The sequence below is a fragment of the Amblyraja radiata genome, chromosome 29 (assembly GCF_010909765.2).
Source record: "Amblyraja radiata isolate CabotCenter1 chromosome 29, sAmbRad1.1.pri, whole genome shotgun sequence".
Lineage (NCBI taxonomy): Eukaryota > Metazoa > Chordata > Chondrichthyes > Rajiformes > Rajidae > Amblyraja > Amblyraja radiata.
Genome location: NC_045984.1, coordinates 20,356,740 through 20,377,298, shown reverse-complemented (window position 1 = coordinate 20,377,298; position 20,559 = coordinate 20,356,740). Strand labels below are relative to the sequence as shown.

At 42.0% G+C, this 20,559-nt stretch overlaps 1 protein-coding gene across 2 annotated transcripts in view; it reads left to right on the top strand.

Moving 5' to 3' along the window:
- Window positions 1–20,559, top strand: part of LOC116989442 (A disintegrin and metalloproteinase with thrombospondin motifs 6-like) — a 190,426-nt gene that overhangs the window by 149,669 nt on the left and 20,198 nt on the right. For both annotated transcript variants that reach the window (XM_033046821.1, XM_033046822.1), the window contains 6 exons: window positions 3,764–3,866; window positions 7,482–7,615; window positions 8,046–8,169; window positions 10,590–10,670; window positions 14,449–14,612; window positions 15,315–15,453. In XM_033046821.1, the coding sequence (XP_032902712.1) occupies window positions 3,764–3,866; window positions 7,482–7,615; window positions 8,046–8,169; window positions 10,590–10,670; window positions 14,449–14,612; window positions 15,315–15,453 (745 nt within the window). The remainder of the gene's footprint in view (window positions 1–3,763; window positions 3,867–7,481; window positions 7,616–8,045; window positions 8,170–10,589; window positions 10,671–14,448; window positions 14,613–15,314; window positions 15,454–20,559) is intronic.

Sequence of the window (20,559 nt, the reverse complement as noted above, 5' to 3'; positions counted from 1 at the left end):
GACTGACGAGGCCAGAAGGGGATCCATGGACTCTGTTACACATGGTGTTGGTGATGCTTGATGGAGCAGGTAGTTGGATTATGTGCATGCTCCCCTCGGGGAAATTCAAAATTCCAAGGGGTCTCTCTGGTATTTTTTTTAATATTTTTAATATTTGGGTAATATCTTATGTTATTGCTTGGTCGGATATCTTTTATTGCAATCTGATGTCAGGAATGCAAATGATGAGATGGAAAAGAACCTCTCAATCAATGCCTGTATTTGCCAAAAAGTGGGTCCCTTCATGTGGAAAATGGCACATATTTACATAGAATATAGAGCGATACAAGCACAGCACAGGAGCAAGCCCTTCGATCCACAATGTCCATGCAAACTGATACCAAGTTAAACTCATACATGCACATGATCCATGTCCCTCCCCATTTCCTGTATATCCAAGGTTTTCTGTGGGACTTTATTATCATGGAGTGTGTTTTACATTCGAGTCGGGTTGGTTGAGGGTTTATGGATGAAGTTCATTCCCTCATAAATTTCAGTAAAATGTCAGCAATCAAGTCGAGCTTGACATTCAAATTTGCACATACACAATACACAATACAATTTATTTGTCACTTGAACCTCATAGAGGCTCAAATGAAATGTTGTTTCTGCAGTCATACCCACAAGAAAAAAAGACCCAAGACACAACACAATTTACACAGACATCCATCACAGCGCATCTCCTCCGCGCTGTGATGGAAGGCAAAAAAACGTATCTCTCCCCTGCACTCCCCATTCCCCTCCCGATGTCAGAGTCAAAGCCCCCGGCGGGCGATGGCAATTGTCCCGCGGCCATTAACGCCGCGCCGGGTGATGCAAGGCCCTGCTCCGGGTCTTGTTGTTGGAGCCCCCGGCGGGCGCTAGCAAAGTCCCGTAGCCGTTGTAGCCGCGCCGGGCGGTGATGTAAGGCCCCGCTCCAGGCACTCCTCGACCCCGCGACTCGGGCGGGTGAAGTCGCCGTTGCGGAAGCCCCGAAAAGGGGTCTCCCAGCAGGGACCCGCGGGCTCCCGGTGTCACTGTCCACCGCACCTGCGGTAAGCCTCCGAATCCCCGGGGTCGGGTCGTGGCAGCGCGCCACCAGCGCTCCAAACTCGGCCAGCTCTACGATGGTGAGTAGGTCCGCAGCTCCGCGACTGGAGCCCTAGGTCGTTCCTGCTGGAGGCCGCTCCACGTTGCAGCCCCAATGACAACGGAGAGCCGACAGGGAAAAGGTCGGGTTCTCCGTGTAAGGGAAATATTTGAAAAGTTTCCACGCACACGCACACACACACACACACACACACACACGCACACGCACACACACACACACACACACACACCCCACCCCCCCCCCCATCAAAAAATATATTGACTACATGTAAGTACGGTCTACGTGTTGCAGTGCAATAAGTCGTTACTATGCTCCATGTGCGCTTTCCTGCTTCCAGCATTCCCTTTTATCTTAGGTACACAAAATTGCTGGAGAAACTCAGCGGGTGCAGCAGCATCTATGGAGCGAAGGAAAGAGGCGACGTTTCGGGCCGAAACCCTTCTTCAGACTTCAATCCCTTTTATCTTGCCTGGTTCACTGGAAAATGTAACATAATGCCGTGTAATGTCTGTAAAAAAATTTGTTTTACAAGTGTTTGTAGCCTCCAACCATCCGTAGATTGCGAATAGATAAGGCCGAAGCACTGATCTTTACGGAACTCCATGTGGCCAAGAGAAAAACTCCAGAATGATCTATTGCTTCCCTACTGCTATGTTCAGGATGTCATAGGATTATAGTAATGTAGTACAGAAGCAGGCCCTTCGATCTAACTTGTACATGCTGACCGGGATGCCCATTTATGCTTGCCTTATTTTGCCCGTGATATCCTTCTACATATTTCCTATTTATGTACCTGTCTAAATGTCTTTTAAATGTTGTTATAGTACCTGCCTCAACTATTTGCTTGAGTAACATATTGAGAAGCTTGAGACAATATGTAGAGATCCAATACATATTGAGGCAGCATTCAACCTTATCTTAGCAAACAAAACTGTGCAGATGATGGATTGTCACAATTGCCGAACACTTTGGGAACAATGACTATAACTCTAAGTTTCCAGATATACCCCTCATCTTACCCCTCTCAAACTGCAGGATGAATTTGATCATATTATGGCCTCTACCTCCTTGGGGTTTCTTCACCTTAAGCTTCCTAATTAAATCTGGTTCATTATATAACACCAAATTCAGGATTACCTTTCCCCTAGTAGGCTCAACCACAAGCTGCTCTAAGAAGTCATCTCATGGGCACACTACCAATTCCTTCTCCTTAAATCCAGTACTAACCTGATTTTCCCCAGTCGACCTGCATATTGAAATCCCTCTTGCCCACTGTAACGTTTCCATTCTTACATGCCAATTGTATCTCCTTATGTAATTTGTGCCCTAAATCTGGCTACTGTTTGGAGGCCTGTATATTAGTCCTATCGGGATCTTTTTACCTTTACAATTTCTTAACTCTACCCACAAGGATTCTACATCTTCTGATCCGTTGTCAAGAGAGGTACTCATGTTACCAGTGGAACTATTAGGCGACAAGGGTGGAGGAGGGGAAAGAGGGGAGGGGAGGAAATGAGAATCGTCAAGAGTGTTTTATTGTCATATGTCTCAGAAAGAACAATGAAATTCTTACTTGCAGCAGCACAACAGAATATGTAAACATAATACACTGTAAACAATATAATAAACAAGAAAAACAGTTTAGGAGTTACTTGAAATTAGAGAAATCAACGTTCATGCCGTGGGTTGTAAGCTGCTCAAGCAAAATATGAGGTGGTGTTCTTCCACTTTGCGTGTGGCCCCACTCTGACAGTGGAGGAGGCCCAGGGCAGAAAGCTCATAATGGGAAGGGGAGTTAAAATGTTTGGTAACTGGGATCGCGCAAGCCAAGGCAGACTGAGCATAAGTATTCAACGAAACAATCTCTAAATCGCTCAGTCTCGCCAACATATAGGAGCCCACACCAGACAGAGATAAGGTTAGAGGAGGTGCAACTACACCTTGGCCTCACCTGAAAGGACTGTCAGGGTCCCTAAATGGAGACATGCATGGAGGCATAAGGACACAAATTGGTTCTAAAATTGGCTTGGTGATAGGAAGCAGAGAGGAAAGTTAAAAATATGTTATTCTGTTTGGAAGTCTGTGACCAGTGGTTTGGTCCAAGGGACTGGGAGACGTGTTGGGAGCCTTGTTATTTGTAAACTATATTAACAAGTTGGTCGTGATTGTAGAAGGTGTGATTAGTAGGTTTGTAGATGACATAAAAAATTGTGGTTTCACGGACAGCATTTGATTTGCGATTATTTTACATTAGGAAAAATATATAAGTTATGCCCATAATAAGAAAGCAAGCCTTCCAACAAAATCTTTTTGGTCATTTGGTTCAATGCAGAAAATCACACTTTACCAATACTGTGCTTAATCTTCATCTAACTTCAGATATCAAAAATGTAATTAAAAATAATAAATAGTCTTTCATAATGTAGTTTAATTTTCTCCTTACTTTTAAACGTTAGTTTTTAACCATTATATTGGATTGGAAAGATTTAGAGGGATATGGGCCTAATACAAGCAAATGGGACTAGTTTAGGTGTCCATCTTGGTTGGCATAGGCGGGTCAGGCTAAAGTGTCTGTTTCCTTGTTTTATTAGTCTATGACTATGCCTTTTTTAATTTTATCTCTGTTTAATGCAGGACTGTCCACCAGGGTCTCAAGACTTCAGAGAAACACAATGCACAGAATTTAATAACATTGCATTTCGTGGGAAGTTTTATACCTGGAAACCGTACATTGGAGGTATTGGTATTTTTTTTTATTATTGTCATGTCTATTCAGATGCATTGGGAAATTGTGTTATGATACAACAAAATGAAATGAGTCTGAAGAAGGGTTTCGGCCTGAAACGTTGCCTATTTCCTTCGCTCCATAGATGCTGCTGCACCCGCTGAGTTTCTCCAGCCTTTTTATGTATGTACAATAGTTAGTTGTAAAGAGAAAAAAGAGTGCAGAATACAGTGGCACAGTAAAACAAAAGTGCAAGGCCCACAATTAGGGTAGATTGGAAGATTAGGAATTCCTCTTTAGTATGTGAGAAGTCCATTAAAAGTCTCATAGCAGTAGGAAAGAAGCTGTTCTTGAATCCGGTAGTATGTTCTTTTATCTTTTATATCTTCTGCACAGTGGGAGAGGGGAGAAGAGAGAATGAATCGTGTGAGTGATCCTTGATTATGTTGGCTGCTTTCCCATGGCAGCGTGAAGTGTAAATGGAGTGAATGCATCTGCAACTTTCCACACTTTCTTACAGTATTGGACAGAATAGTTGCCTTGCCAAGCTGTGATATAAACACAGAGAATGCTTTCAGTAGTGCATTTGTAGAAATTGGTAATTGGTCATTAGAAACATGTTGAATTTCCCTGTGGAATTAGATGGTGTGCTTTCTTGGCTAAGTATGATTGAGGTCTAACCACACTAATTGGCTATTAGTGTGGTTAGACCTCAATATGGTAAGATCCTCCCCAAAGAAAGAATTAATTACAATCATAAATTGATATTTCTTTACGATATAAAAGGTGGATATTTGACTCATCAATCTACGCCAGTTCACAGAGCAATTTCATTTCCCCCAACGATTTTTCATGTGACCTCCACACATTCCCATCTCACTGCATTCAGTTACATAGTCAATTCATCTATAACTCGAACATCTTTGGGATATGGGAGGAAACCGTACTCCAATGTGGTCACAGGGAAAAAAATGAAATCTCCACACACCAAAGATAAAGATTTAACCTGGGTCATCAGAGTATTGCTGCAGCAGCTGTACAAGCTGCATCACTGTACTGCCTCACCTCATGAGGAATGGATTGGTGATTAATCAAGGTGACATATATTCATGATGTTAACTAGAAGGAACTTGTGAAGTAGAATTCATAGTATTCATTGATCTTGATTATTTACTAATCTCTGCAATATGGTGTTTTGCATTTGTCTATATTTCTCTGTATTGTACAAAAACACATAGTGCTGGAGTAACTAGGGTGTCAGGCAGCATCTCGATAGTAAAAACTTCTTTAGGTATGTGAAGAGAAAAAAATTAGTTAAGACCAAAGTTGGACCCTTGAAGGCCGAAAAAGGTGAATTTATTATGGGGAACAAGGAAATGGCAGATGAGTTGAACAGGTACTTTGGATCTGTCTTCACTAAGGAGGACATAAACAATCTTTCTGATATAGTAGTGGCCAGAGGATCTGGGGTGACAGAGGAACTGAAGGAAATCCACATTAGGCAGGAAATGGTGTTGGATAGACTGATGGGACTGAAGGCTGATAAATCCCCAGGGCTTGATGGTCTGCATCCCAGGATACTTAAGGAAGTGGCTCTAGAAGTCGTGGATGCATTGGTGATAATTTTCCAATGTTCTATGGACTTTGGATCAGTTCCTGTGGATTGGAGGGTAGCTAATGTTACCCCACTTTTTAAGAAAGGCGGGAGAGAGAAAACAGGGAATTATAGACCAGTTAGTCTGACATCGGTGGTGGGGAAGATGCTGGAATCAATGATAAAAGATGAGATAGCCGCACATTTGGATAGCAGTAACTGGATCGGTCCGAATCAGCATGGATTTACAAAAGGGAAATCATGCTTAACTAATCTTCTGGAATTTTTTGAAGATGTAACTCGGAAAATGGACAAGGGAGAGCCAGTGGATGTAGTGTACCTGGACTTTCAGAAAGCATTTGATAAGGTCCCACATAGGAGATTAGTGGGCAAAGTTTTATCAGGAACTGGATTGTTTTTTAATTGTTTTTATTTTACGCGTGAAATGTTTACGTTTTATGTGCGATGCTCCGGTATTCCCTGGGAAATGTCTTCTCATTTTGCACTGTACAACCTTTGCTTTGTAAGATGACAATAAAGGATGATGATGATGATGATGATGAAAATTAGGGCACATGGTATTGGGGGTACAGTGCTGACATGGATAGAGAAGTGGTTGACAGACAGGAAACAAAGAGTAGGGATTAACGGGTCCCTTTCAGAATGGCAGGCAGTGACTAGTGGGGTACCACAAGGCTCGGTGCTGGGACCACAGCTATTTACAATATACATCAATGATTTGGATGAAGGGATTCAAAGTAACATTAGCAAATTTGCAGATGACACATAGCTGGGTGGCAGTGTGAACTGTGAGGAGGATGCTATGAGAATGCAGGGTGACTTGGACAGGTTGGGGGAGTGGGCAGATGCATGGCAGATGAAGTTTAATGCGGATAAATGTGAGGTTATCCACTTTGGTAGCAAAAACAGGAAGGCAGATTACTATCTAAATGGCGTCAAATTGGGAAAAGGGGAAGTACAATGGGATCTGGGGGTCCTTGTACATCATGAAAGTAAGCATGTGGGTACAGCAGGCAGTGAAGATAGCGAATGGCATGTTGGCCTTTATAACAAGAGGAATCGAATATATGAGCAAAGAGGTCCTTCTGCAGTTGTACAGAGCCCCAGTGAGACCACACCTGGAGTATTGTGTGCAGTTTTGGTCCCCTAATTTGAGGAAGGGCATTCTTGCTATTGAGGGAGTGCAGCGTAGGTTTACAAGGTTAATTCTCGGCATGGCGGGAGAGAATGCTGAGAGAATGGAGGAGCTGGGCTTGTACACTCTGGAGTTTAGAAGGATGAGAGGGTTGCTCATTAAAATATATAAGATTGTTAAGGGCTTGGACACACTAGAGGCAGGAAACATGTTCCCGATGTTGGGGGAGTCCAGAACCAGGGGCCACAGTTTAAGAATAAGGAGTAAGCCATTTAGAACGGAAACAAGGAAACACTTTTTCTCCAAGAGAGTGGTGAGTCTGTGGAATTCTCTGCCTCAGAGGGCGGTGGAGGCAGGTTCTCTGGATGCTTTCAAGAGAGAGCTAGATTGGGCTCTTAAAAACAGCGGAGTCAGGGGATATGGGGAGAAGGCAGGAACGAGGTACTAATTAGGAAATGATCAGGCATGATCACATTGAATGGCGGTGCTGGCTCGAAGGGCCAAATGGCCTGCTCCTGCACCTTTTGTCTATTGTCTATTAAGATATTTGATAGCAAAACACCAAACACTTTTATATGGGACTGGAGTCAAATATAGATCAACTTACCATCCCTGAGTATTAAAACAATCAGACAAAATAATTGCCACTTATAATAATCCTAGCACTTTCCCTAAGAAACTTTTCATACTCCATTAAAATTCTCAACTTGGCATGGTTGCGTTTGAACTGCAGTTTTCTTTGTTGTAGATCTTGGAATTGCTATTCCGTTAATATAACCACTCTACCTACTAAATAAGAAAGCCATATGTAATTTAACCACAGTGCTTTACATTCCTTAATATTATTAAATTAATCCAGTACCTTATTAAAATACAGGTGGTGTGAAGTCCTGTGCTTTGAACTGCCTTGCTGTAGGCTTCAATTTCTACACTGAGCATACTGCAGCTGTGGTGGATGGTACCTTGTGTCGACCAAACTCTCTCGATATATGCGTCAATGGGGAATGTAAGGTGTGGTATGAACCTCTCATAATTGATAAATTATTCAACAATACCATGATTCGTATTTGATGATTTAGCCTTCTGGACCACTGAATGGCAAAACAATGTGATGTATTTAATAAAGTCAAACACATTTCTTTCAAACCAAAAATTAATCTATATTGCTGTATATTTACTTTTCGGGCAATTACGATTAAGAATCCTGGAAAATAAATGGGTTTTAAAATTTAAAATATTGTAACTAGAGAAATCAAATATTTGAGCGTTTGTACAGTTCCATTATTTAAGGAATCAATTAAAGACCATTTTAGGCCAAATAGAAAATGATACAAAGATGACATTGAATTATTTGATAATTGGGCTAAAATGTATGAATATAACAAAACATGAAATTGTTGTAACAGAATACACTGACATTTTGCTCTTCCTTCCCGTGCAGCATGTGGGTTGTGATCATACACTAGGTTCAGATGTAAGAGAAGATCGCTGTCGTGTCTGTGGTGGCGACGGGAGCACATGTGAAACCATAGAAGGGATTTTTAATGGATCGAATCCTCATGGAAGTAAGACCGACCTAATTTGAACATTCCACCTAACATCAACAGCACTAGCCAAACTAACTTTTAAACTTTCTTCTCAAGAGTCTGAAGTATTTCCGAAAATTACAGTTAATGGGATAATATAACATTTTACATGTTTTGGAAACAATAGAAGAACACCACCAGTTGAAAGAATGTATTAGACAAGAGTTGAATTAGCTGACCCAAAAATGTCCTGTATTTTGCAGGACAGTTGCAAGTCGCACAGTTTCAATGTAATTCTGAACTAATGGTCTTTGATGTAGAGCACACTGGTTTGGTCAGATTTGTATTATCCTAACATTTTAGTAGGATGACAGATACATCCACACAGTACTTGAGAGGCTTGACGGCAGCCTCCCTGAAATCTCGCCTATAAGACAAGGGACTCCAAATTCAGTAAAGGAGATAGCCATCCGTGATCAAAAAAGGAATATATAAAAGTATATGGTCATTTTATTACTACTGTGCGTCTCAAAATGCTTTACGAACAATTAATTATTTTATGAAGTGCTACCGCTGTTGTCCTGTAACAAGTGCAGAACCTGCTCACTGCTCCTAGCATGTGACATAGACTAGCTAATCTTATTACAATAGAATCAGTCTGAAGACGGGTCCCAACCCTAAATGTCACCAATCCACATGCTCCAGAAATGCTGCCTGACCCACTGAGTTACTTTACCACGTTTGTTTTTTCTTGTCTTAATAAAGTAGCTTGTATGATAAATATTACCGTAAAATATAAGGCATAACGTTCCTGATTTTCTTCAGTACATTGTAATGTGATCTGCTACTTTCAAATGGGAGAACATGATAGGTTGCGGGTCCGTCAGAAATGGCAGTTTAATGTTTCAGGAAAACAATGTTTTGGTCACGATAAAGGGAAATGCAAAAGAGAAGGTGGAGTCACATTACTGATAAGGGAGAGCATACGGCAGTACTTAAGAGAAGATATCTATGGGGAAAACTGTGAATGAGACCATATGGATAGAAGTTAGGAATAAGAGAGAGTGGATTAATTTGCTGGAGTTGTACAATAGTCCTCCAATAGTTGATGGGAATGTAAGCAAATCACAGAAAGGTGTAGGAGCAATAGAGATAATTTAGCAGGGGATTTTAACTTTCTCAATATTAGCTGTGATTGCCCCAGTGCAAGAGGCTTAGACAGGACAAAATGTAAGCACATCCAAGAAACATTTTGCTGACAACATTAAATAGTCCTGTTGGAGATATGGCAGTATCCGATCCAAGAAAATAAAACTGGCCAGGTTATGTAAATGTCAATGGGGGAACTCTTTGGGAACGTTAACCATAACTCTAGATTTCAGATGGAAGCAGATTGGTCCTCGGTTTGAACCTTTTGAGGAGGTAACAAAGATTGTAGGGTAGACAAAAGTGCTGGAGAAACTCAGTGGGTCCAGCAGCATCTATGGAGCGAAGGAAATGGGCAACGTTTCGGGCTGAAACCTTTCTTCAGATGTTCTTCAAACGTTGCCTATTTCCTTCGCTCCATAGATGCTGCTGCACCCGCTGAGTTTCTCCAGCAATTTTGTCTACCTTCGATTTTCCAGCATCTGCAGTTCCTTCTTAAAAAGATTGTTGGGTGATAGACATTGTCTATATGGGCTTTAATAAGGCATTTACCAGAACCCACATGGTAGACTAGTCCAGATGGTTAAGTCATATGGAATTCAAGACAAGATGGCTAATTGGTTTCAAAACTTCCTTGGTGATAGCAGGAAGAAGGAAATAGTGGAAGGATGCTTTTTTGAAAAGAAGTATGAATCATAACTATTTCCATATACACTCTTGTCGTTGTGCCTCATCATGTTAATAAAAGAAAGTTCAGTGGACAGAATAGACAGGAGAACAGCAGGGAGCAAGGAAGGACTGTTGGATTAAATTGCATTTATTTTAATGCAAGAGGACTGACAGATAAGGCTGATAAATCCAAGGTGTGGATCGGTACATGTGACTAGGATGTTGTAGCCATTGCAGAAACCTGGCTAAGAGAGCGACAGGACTGGCAGTTTATTTTCCAGATTGCAAGTGCAACAGGAGAGATAAGTGGTATGCCTTCTCTTACTAAGGTACAATGGTCAGCATTGTCTTCCAAAACAAAATCTTCAAGAAGCAGCTGTGTACTTTTTGCTTTATGTCTGTGCCCCACTTTGTCTGAAAAAGGGATGAGGTATGCAGTTTGGTGGATGACTCATGAATGTGTAAGAAATCACATACAGAGCATATAAATTAGATGAAACCATTGTTTAAACTATGAGTTATATTGTCATGTTTACTTCAATGACTATACTCAAAATGGCGCAAAGTAGTGGGTTGAGAATGTGTTTAGACGCAAAATACTGCTGTAGATTATTTTTATGATTATATTAATATGTTTCTTTCAGGTTATGTGGAAATTATCCATATTCCCAGGGGGTCAGTACATATTGAAATTAAAGAACTAAATATATCTCAGAATTACCTTGGTAAGTTAGTAATTGTCTTGTTAGTAAGTGTCTTGACCAGAGTTTTCTGTGTGTGCACCCAAACAACAACATTTTCTTTCCATTTCGAGTATTATTATTTGCTCTTAACTAAAGTTTGCAACTGAATCTTTACCCTCGTGTTTAGATGATGCGCTGATGTGACATATCCAAACTTTGATACTTGCAAATACCTGTAACACCTGTAAATACCTGTAAAGCGGATGGATGACATCCAAGAAATGCTTTTTTTTTACCAAGGTTCTGTGCCTGCAAATATTCTACAGCTTTGCATGGGAAGCATTGTGTAATGTAGAATAGACCATAAGAGATGATAGAAACATAGAAAATAGGTGCAGGAGTAGGCCATTCGGCCCTTCGAGCCTGCACCGCCATTCAATATGATCATGGCTGATCATCCAACTCAATTTCCCGTACCTGCTTTCTCTCAATACCCCCTGATCCCCTTAGCCACATGGGCCACATCTAACTCCCTCTTAAATATAGCCAATGAACTGGCCTCAACTACCTTCTGTGGCAGAGAATTCCAGAGATTCACCACTCTGTGTGTGAATGTGTTGAAAACCCAATACACTCCATACCCTGCCATTTTAAAAAAGAACAAAGGAAGACAAATAATTAATTGGGAGAGAAAGCAAAGGGAGCCATAGTTAGAGTTTGACAGCTGGGATTGTTTACAACTTAAACTTGCAACACTGGGAGCATTGTAATTGGTCTCTGAGATATCACAAGGTGGTTGGTGTGAGAGTGAAGGTCGAGGATCTCAGAGAATGCTGCCACAAGCAAATAGAGTTTCATCCGTAACACTTTGGGAGGTCGAATGTAAGAGGACAGTATTCAGTTAATGGCGAGATCTTTAATATAATTTGATGTTATAAAAAGGAACTGCAGATGCTGGTTTATACTAAAGGGAATCTGCAATTTGAGAGGGTGAAGGTGAAATTAGATATGTCGGTATTGCAACTGGGCAAAGGGACTTACAGAGGTATAAAGGAGGAGCTGGCCAAAGTTAACTGGAAAGACACCCTAGCAGGGATGACGGTGGAAAAGCAATGGCAGGAACTTCTGGGAATAATCTGGAAGATGCAGGATCTTTTCATTCCAAAGAGGAAGAAAGATTCTTGGGGGAGAAAGAGGCGACCGTGGCTGACAAGGACAATATAAAACTTTGCATAACATTGCAAAGATTAGTGGGAAGTCAGAGGATTGGGAAGCTTTTAAAGGAAAACAGAGGGTAACTAAAAAGACAATACGGTGACAAAGATGAAATACAAAGGTAAGCTAGCCAATAATATAAAAGAGGATTGAAAGAGTTTCTTCAGTTATAGAAAGAGGCAAGAGTGGGTGTTGGACCACTGGAGAAGGATGCAGGAGAAGTGATAATGGGAAATAAATAAATGTCAGAGGAGTTGAATAACTTTTTTGCATCAGTCTTCACAGTGGAAAACCCCAGCAATGTGCCTGAAATTCAAGAGAGTCAGGGGGTGGAAGTTAGTGGAGTGGCTATTGCCAGGGAGAAGGTTCTTGAGATGTTGAAAGGGCTGAAGGTGGACAAGTCACCTGGGCCGGATGGACTGCACCCAAGGGTTCTGAAAGGGGTGGCTTTAGCAATTGTGGAGGCATTGATAGTGATATTTCAGGAATCACTAGAGTCAGGAGTGGTCCCAGATGATTGCAAAATTGCCAATATTGCCCCGCTGCACAAAAAGGGAGCAAGGCAGATTAGTGGGAACTATAGGCTGGTTAGTCTGACTTCGGTGGTTGGTAAGATTTTAGACTCCATTATAAAGGATGAGGTTACGGAGTACTTAGAAGTTCATGATAAAATAGGCCGGTCAGCATTGCTTTGTGAACCGGAGGTCTTGCTCGACAAATTTGCTGCAATTCTTTGAAGAAATAAATAGCAGGACAGACAAAGGAGAGTCAGTAAATGTTGTTTAATTAGATTATCAGAACGCCTTTGAGAAGGTGCCACACATTGGACTGCTTAGGAAGATGAGAGCCCGCGGTATCAAAGGGCAGATACTAGCATGGATAGCTGGATGGCAGAAGACAAAGAGTGGCAATAAAGGGGGCGTTTTCTGGTTGGCTGCCAGGGACTAGTAGAGTTCCGCAAGGGTCGGTGCTGGGGCCGCTACTCTTCACGTTGTATATTAATGATTTGGACGAGGGGATTGAAGGCTTTGTGGCAAAGTTTGAGGATGATACGAAAATAGGTGGAGGGACAGATAGTGTAGAGAAAGCAGGGATTCTGCAGAAGGACTTAGACATGTTGGGAGAGTGGGCAGAGAAGTGGCAGATGGAATATAGTGTAGCAAAGTGTGGAGTCATGCATTTTGATCGTAGGAATAAAGGCATAGACTATTTTCTAAATGGGGTGAGAATCCAGAAATCTTGGGACTTGGGAGTGCCGGTGCAGGATTCCCCAAATGGTTCTACAAGTCGAATCAGTAGTAAGAAAGCAAACTCAAATGCTAGCATTTATTTCAAGAGGGCTTGTATACAAAAACTGGGATGTAATGTTGAGGCTCTATAAGGCACTTGTAAGGCCAAATGTGGAATATTGTGAACAATTTTGGGCACCATATCGAAGGAAGAATGTGCTGGAGAGAGTCCAGAGGAGATCCCAGGAATTAGTAGGTTAACGGGTGAGTGTTTGTCGGCACTGGGTCTGCACTCGCTGGAGTTTAGAAGAATGAGGGGGGGCCTAATTGAGACATACAGAATAGTGAAAGGCTTGGATATAGTGGATGTGGATAGGATATTTCCACCAGTTCTAGAGTTCTAGATGGGGAGAAGGCAGGAGAATGGAGTTAAGAAGGAGAGATAGATCAGCCATAATCGAATCTCCAAGACTATAAATTTAGTTTCAGCAGGTAAGCTTCAGATTGGTAAGGTCTTCTTAACCAACACAGTCACTAGATGGAATTGCCACATGTTCTAAATTTTCTATGATTCCCAGAAGCCTCTTAGGCTATTCCTTCCTTTCTCCCCCTTCCCCCACCAAGAGAGATTCAAGAGACATTTATTGACACATGCACCAATTGGTACAGTGAAATTTGGGGTCACCATACAGCCATACGAATAATAAAAGAACATAGAACATGATAGTCTTTAACGTAAACACCCCCACACAGCGGAATCAAAGTTTCCCACTGTGAGGGAAGGCACCAAGGTTCAGTCATCCTCCTCCTTGATGTTCACACCAAGCGCAAATGCATCAAATGATCATTAATGAGTCATTATTAAATTTCCTCTCCAAGACCTTAAGCTTCCAGAAATGTATTTCTTAGGTTCAAGTTGTGGTTTCTAAATGAAATGAAACATAGAAGATATTGACTATAGCATCACTAAAATAAAATATTTTGCCATCTTCTTCAATGTATGAGAAGGAAATTAATTTGGCATTTAAATTAAATTAAATATCAGTGACCGAGTAAACAGAACCACTGTCCATAATGAGGCACAATTGGTCCCAGCAAATCATTTTCTCTTTCTACAAAGGTTCCTCCATTATTCTTTCCAACATTTTCTGTTATTATTTTGCATGTGAACGTGTAGGCTAGACAGCAAAGAAATCTTGACAGTTGCCTATCCCAGAAATGGATGGAAATCAATAGAGGATTGGCAAGTTGAAAGGACATTGCATGCCAGTATTTCACCTTGAAAGATTAAGAAAATGTGTTTGAACTAAATAATTGATTGCATCTAACTTGCATAATTGAGAAGTTATCAAATAACGTTTTAATTTTATTTTAAGCACTGAAGTCCGATGGTGAAGAATACTTTGTAAATGGTGGCTGGTCCATTGATACACCACAACAGTTTGATATTGCTGGGACTATTTTCCACTATATGAGATCAGATGATGAGCCAGAGTGTTTGGAAGCATTGGGACCTACCAATGCAAGTCTTTTTCTTATGGTAATCAATCCATTATTTTATTATTTGGATGATGCTTTGAAACAGGTTTATTTAAGATGCAGTAGGACATGAAATGCTGGAATAACTCAGTAGGTCAATTAACATCTCTGGAGGACATGGATATAACATTTACGCTTGAGACCCTTCTTCAGGCTAGCAACGTTTCAAGTCAAGACATGACCAATTAAGTTTATTCAGCACTTTGTGTTCAACGTAAGATTCCAGCATTTGCAGTTCCTTGTGTCTCACTTTATTTAAGATTATTGTTTTTATCTGGAGCAGGCTTCTAAGAAAAGACTTAAGCACAAAAAATTGCCAGTTTTATTTCATTAATCTTTCCAAATGTCTTTAATACATATTTAAGTTATCTTAACCATTATCATAAAACTTGTGATCGTTTACACAAAATGGTGTTTGGCCAAATGTTTTTATGTCTAATGATTGGACTGGAATTTCTATTATGGATCCAATTAGGAAATTGAAATCAGGAAATACACCCCAAATCGCTCTGGTTAATTTAAAATTAAAGTTTCCCTGAGCTTACATAAAAATGCATTTGAACAATTATAGATGTCTTTCAGGTACCTGCGCCATCGGGCTATATAATAGGCCATCATTATTTCCTTCTATTAAAAATATATTTCTTAAGTTATTTGAACATGGCATTCTGGTACCTAACCTTACTTTTATATTTTCATGCAGGTGCTGGTACAAGAGGAAAATCAGGGTATTCATTACAAATTTAATGCGCCCATTACACGCACAAACGCTGGTGACTCGCTGACAAACTATGCATGGCGCTATTTTCCATGGTCCAAGTGTACTGCAATCTGCGCAGGAGGTAGGAGGTAGCAACATATAAACATTAATCATGTTTATAGTGGATTATATTGGAATGAAAATGCCAAATGCAATTTGTTTATAACATGGATGTCCTTAGGGGGCAAATATGCATAACTTTGATGAAGCTTTCACTTTTGATTTGTTCTTGTCAATGATGTATTGGTGTGGTTGTGAACATAAGCAGTGCAATCTCCGTCTCATAACATATAAGCAAATTGGGGTATAAAGTGCTGGTAACTCAGAACTGCTGTAGATTTTGGGAGCAACAGCAGCAGGAGCTTAGCAAGAGATACGACTGATTGGCTCTAGCCCAAGTGGGAGGAGAGAAGTGAAAACAGTTAAAGTAGTGGCCAAGGACAGGCAGACTTTACTCAGAACTGCTGTAGATTGGGAGCAACAGCAGCAGGAGATTAGCAAGAGATACGACTGATTGGCTCTAGCCCAAGTGGGAGGAGAGAAGTGAGTCAGTGCCGGGAAAACAGTTGAAAACTGAGGAATTTGGTTTGTAAATTGGTAAATCAGGCAATTTATCAGTCAATTTAAGCAAGACTGCTCTTGGGGAGCGGCAGTGAGGAGCGGCCCTGTGAGAAAAGTGTGAGTCTTTGGCTCGAGAGTCTTCGAGGAGGCTGCTGAGGAGAGGAGACCACGCAATGCGCTTGAGAGATAGAGACGAAAGAAGGAGATGTCAGGCAAGCTGATTCAGTGTGATGCTTGCAGTATGTGGGAGGTCAAGGACACCGCTGGTGCCTCTGGCTGCTACAAATGCGAGAAGTGCATCCAGGTAGAGCTCCTGAAGGGCCGTGTTGGGGAACTGGAGAAGCAAGTGGATGACCTCCGGTTCGTCCGAGAAACGGAGTCGTTCCTCGACAAGTCCTACAGTACGATTGTTACACCTAAGGTACTGGAAGAGAGAAGGTGGGAGACAGTGAGAACGGGAGGGAAGCATGGAATGCCAACGTCCCCGGGTGTTGTACCTCTTGTGAACAGGTTCACCCACTTAGAAGCTGTCGGGACAGAAGAGGTGTTTACACTGGGCGGCGGACTGGCTTGTGATGCGAATAGGGCTGTTGAGCCAAAACCAAAAAGGCCTAAGGCAGGCAACGCCATTGTAGTGGGAGACTCCATTGTGAGAGGTACGGACAGGGGTTTCTGCGGCAACAGACGGGATGCGAGGATGGTGTGCTGCTTTCCTGGTGCCAGGATCCAGGATGTCACGGACAGAGTGCAGAAAATCCTGAAGGGCGAAGGTGAACATCCGGAAGTGGTAGTGCATGTCGGCACAAACGATGTCGGAAAGAAGGGGATGAATATTCTGCAGCGTGACTTTAGAGAGCTCGGAAAAATGCTGAAAAGCAGGACCTCCAGGGTTGTTATCTCCGGTGTGCTTCCAGTTCCTCGTGCTGGCGAGAGCAGGAACAGGGAGATACGGGACCTGAACATGTGGCTGAGGAACTGGTGCACGGGGCAGGGATTTAGATTCTTAGATCACTGGGATCTGTTTTGGGGTAAGGGGGAACTGTACAAAAGGGACGGATTGCATCTTAACAGGTGTGGGACCAGCATTCTGGCAGGCAGGTTTGCCACTGCTACACGGGTGGTTTTAAACTGAATAAGGGGGGTGGGGTGTCGAATGGGATAGTGGAGGATGGAGTTAAAGGGTTTCTTAAATGTGTGAGCGTAGAGACAGAGGGGTGTAAAATGAGGGTAGAAGCAATAGGTAGCAAGGTGAAAAGTAAAAGTGGCAGGCAGACAAAACCAGGGCAAAAATCAAAAAGGGCCACTTTTCAACATAATTGTATAAGGGGTAAGAGTGTTGTAAAAACAAGCCTGAAGGCTTTGTGTCTCAATGCAAGGAGCATTCGTAATAAGGTGGATGAGTTGAATGTGCAGATAGCTATTAATGACTATGATATAGTTGGGATCACGGAGACATGGCTCCAGGGTGACCAAGGCTGGGAGCTGAACATCCAGGGATATTCAATATTCAGGAGGGATAGAGAGAAAGGAAAAGGAGGTGGGGTAGCGTTGCTGGTTAGAGAGGAGATTAACGCAATGGAAAGGAAGGACATTAGTTTGGAGGATGTGGAATCGGTATGGGTAGAGCTGCGAAACACTAAGGGGCAGAAATCGCTGGTGGGTGTTGTGTACAGGCCACCTAACAGTAGTAGTGAAGTTGGAGATGGTATCAAACAGGAAATTAGAAATGCGTGCGACAGGCAAAACCGTTATAATGGGTGACTTCAATCTACATATAGATTGGATGAATCAAATTGGCAGGGGTGCTGAGGAAGAGGATTTCTTGGAATGTATGCGGGATAGTTATCTAAATCAACATGTAGAGGAACCAACGAGAGAGCAGGCTATTTTAGACTGGGTATTGAGTAATGAGGAAGGGTTAGTTAGCAGTCTTGTTGTACGTGCCCCCTTGGGTAAGAGTGACCATAATATGGTTGAGTTCTTCATTAGGATGGAGAGTGACATTGTTAATTCAGAAACAATGGTTCTGAACTTAAAGAAAGGTAACTTTGAGGGTATGAGACGTGAATTGGCCAAGATTGACTGGCAATTAATTCTAAAAGGGTTGACGGTGGATATGCAATGGAAGACATTTAAAGACTGCATGGATGAACTACAAAAATCCCAGTTTGGCAAAAGAATAAATCAGGGAAGGTAGTGCATCCGTGGATAACAAGGGAAATCAGGGATAGTATCAAAGCGAAGGATGATGCGTACAAATTAGCCAGAAAAAGCAGCATACCGGAGGACTGGGAGAAATTCAGAGACCAGCAGAGGAGACAAAGGGCTTAATTAGGAAAGGAAAAATAGATTATGAAAGAAAACTGGCAGGGAACATAAAAACTGACTGCAAAAGTGTTTATAGATATGTGAAAAGAAAGAGATTAGTTAAAACAAATGTAGGTCCCTTGCAGTCAGAAACAGGTGAGTTGATCATGGGGAACAAGAATATGGCGGACCAATTGAATAACTACTTTGGTTCCGTCTTCACTAAGGAAGACATAAATAATCTGCCGGAAATAGCAGGGGACCACGGGTCAAAGGAGTTGGAGGAATTGAGTGAAATCCAGGTTAGCCAGGAAGTGGTGTTGGGTAAATTGAATGGATTAAAGGCCGATAAATCCCCAGGGCCAGATAGGCTGCATCCCAGAGTACTTAAGGAAGTAGCTCCAGAAATAGTGGATGCATTAGTAATAATCTTTCAAAACTCTTTAGATTCTGGAGTAGTTCCTGAGGATTGGCGGGTAGCAAACGTAACCCCACTTTTTAAGAAGGGAGGGAGAGAGAAAACGGGGAATTACAGACCAGTTAGTCTAACATCGGTAGTGGGGAAACTGCTAGAGTCAGTTATTAAAGATGGGATAGCAGCACATTTGGAAAGTGGTGAAATCATTGGACAAAGTCAGCATGGATTTACAAAAGGTAAATCATGTCTGACGAATCTTATAGAATTTTTCGAGGATGTAACTAGTAGCGTGGATAGGGGAGAACCAGTGGATGTGGTGTATCTGAACTTCCAGAAGGCTTTCGACAAGGTCCCACATAAGAGATTAGTATACAAACTTAAAACACACAGCATTGGGGGTTCAGTATTGATGTGGATAGAGAACTGGCTGGCAAACAGGAAGCAAAGAGTAGGAGTAAACGGGTCCTTTTCTTCAATGGCAGGCAGTGACTAGTGGGGTACCGCAAGGCTCAGTGCTGAGACCCCAGCTATTTACAATATATATTAATGATCTGGATGAGGGAATTTAAGGCAATATCTCCAAGTTTGCGGATGACACTAAGCTGGGGGGCAGTGTTAGCTGTGAGGAGGATGCTAGGAGACTGCAAGGTGACTTGGATAGGCTGGGTGAGTGGGCAAATGTTTGGCAGATGCAGTATAATTTGGATAAATGTGAGGTTATCCATTTTGGTGGCAAAAACAGGGAAGCAGACTATTATCTAAATGGTGGCCGACTAGGTAAAGGGGAGATGCAGCGAGACCTGGGTGTCATGGTACACCAGTCATTGAAAGTAGGCATGCAGGTGCAGCAGGCAGTGAAGAAAGCGAATGGATGTTAGCTTTCATAGCAAAAGGATTTGAGTATAGGAGCAGGGAGGTTCTACTGCAGTTGTACAGGGTCTTGGTGAGACCACACCTGGAGTATTGCGTACAGTTTTGGTCTCCAAATCTGATGAAGGACATTATTGCCATAGAGGGAGTGCAGAGAAGGTTCACCAGACTGATTCCTGGGATGTCAGGACTGTCTTATGAAGAAAGACTGGATAGACTTGGTTTATACTCTCTAGAATTTAGGAGATTGAGAGGGGATCTTATAGAAACTTATAAAATTCTTAAGGGGTTGGACAGGCTAGATGCAGGAAGTTTGCTCCCGATGTTGGGGAAGTCCAGGACAAGGGGTCACAGCTTAAGGATAAGGGGGAAATCCTTTAAAACCGAGATGAGTAGAACTTTTTTCACACAGAGTGGTGAATCTCTGGAACTCTCTGCCACAGAGGGTAGTCGAGGCCAGTTCATTGGCTATATTTAAGAGGGAGTTAGATGTGGCCCTTGTGGCTAAGGGGATCAGAGGGTATGGAGAGAAGGCAGGTACGGGATACTGAGTTGGATGATCAGCCATGATCATATTGAATGGCGGTGCAGGCTCGAAGGGCCGAATGACCTACTCCTGCACCTAATTTCTATGTTTCTATGTTTCTAAGCATCTCCTATTTTACATTCAATTTTTATCAAAGACCTGTAATTGTGATTGTACCAGCACACAATACTAATGACACAGAAGTCAGAGTGGCACAAATCTATATTTAGCTGATAGCTTCAAAGCACTTAAGAAAATTGTCATTTGAAAGAGCCTAATCCCTTACAAGTAAAGTTACAGCATAGCAAAGACTCAAATGATCAATTAACAATTTTTAAGAAAGAACTGCAGATGCTGGAAAAATTGAGGGTAGACAAAAATGCTGGAGAAACTCAGCGGGTGAGGCAGCATCTGTGGAGCATAGGAATAGGTGACGTTTCAGGTCGAGACCCTTCTTCAGACTGATGTGGGGGTGGGGGAGGGGGGGTGGGAAGAAGACAGGAAGA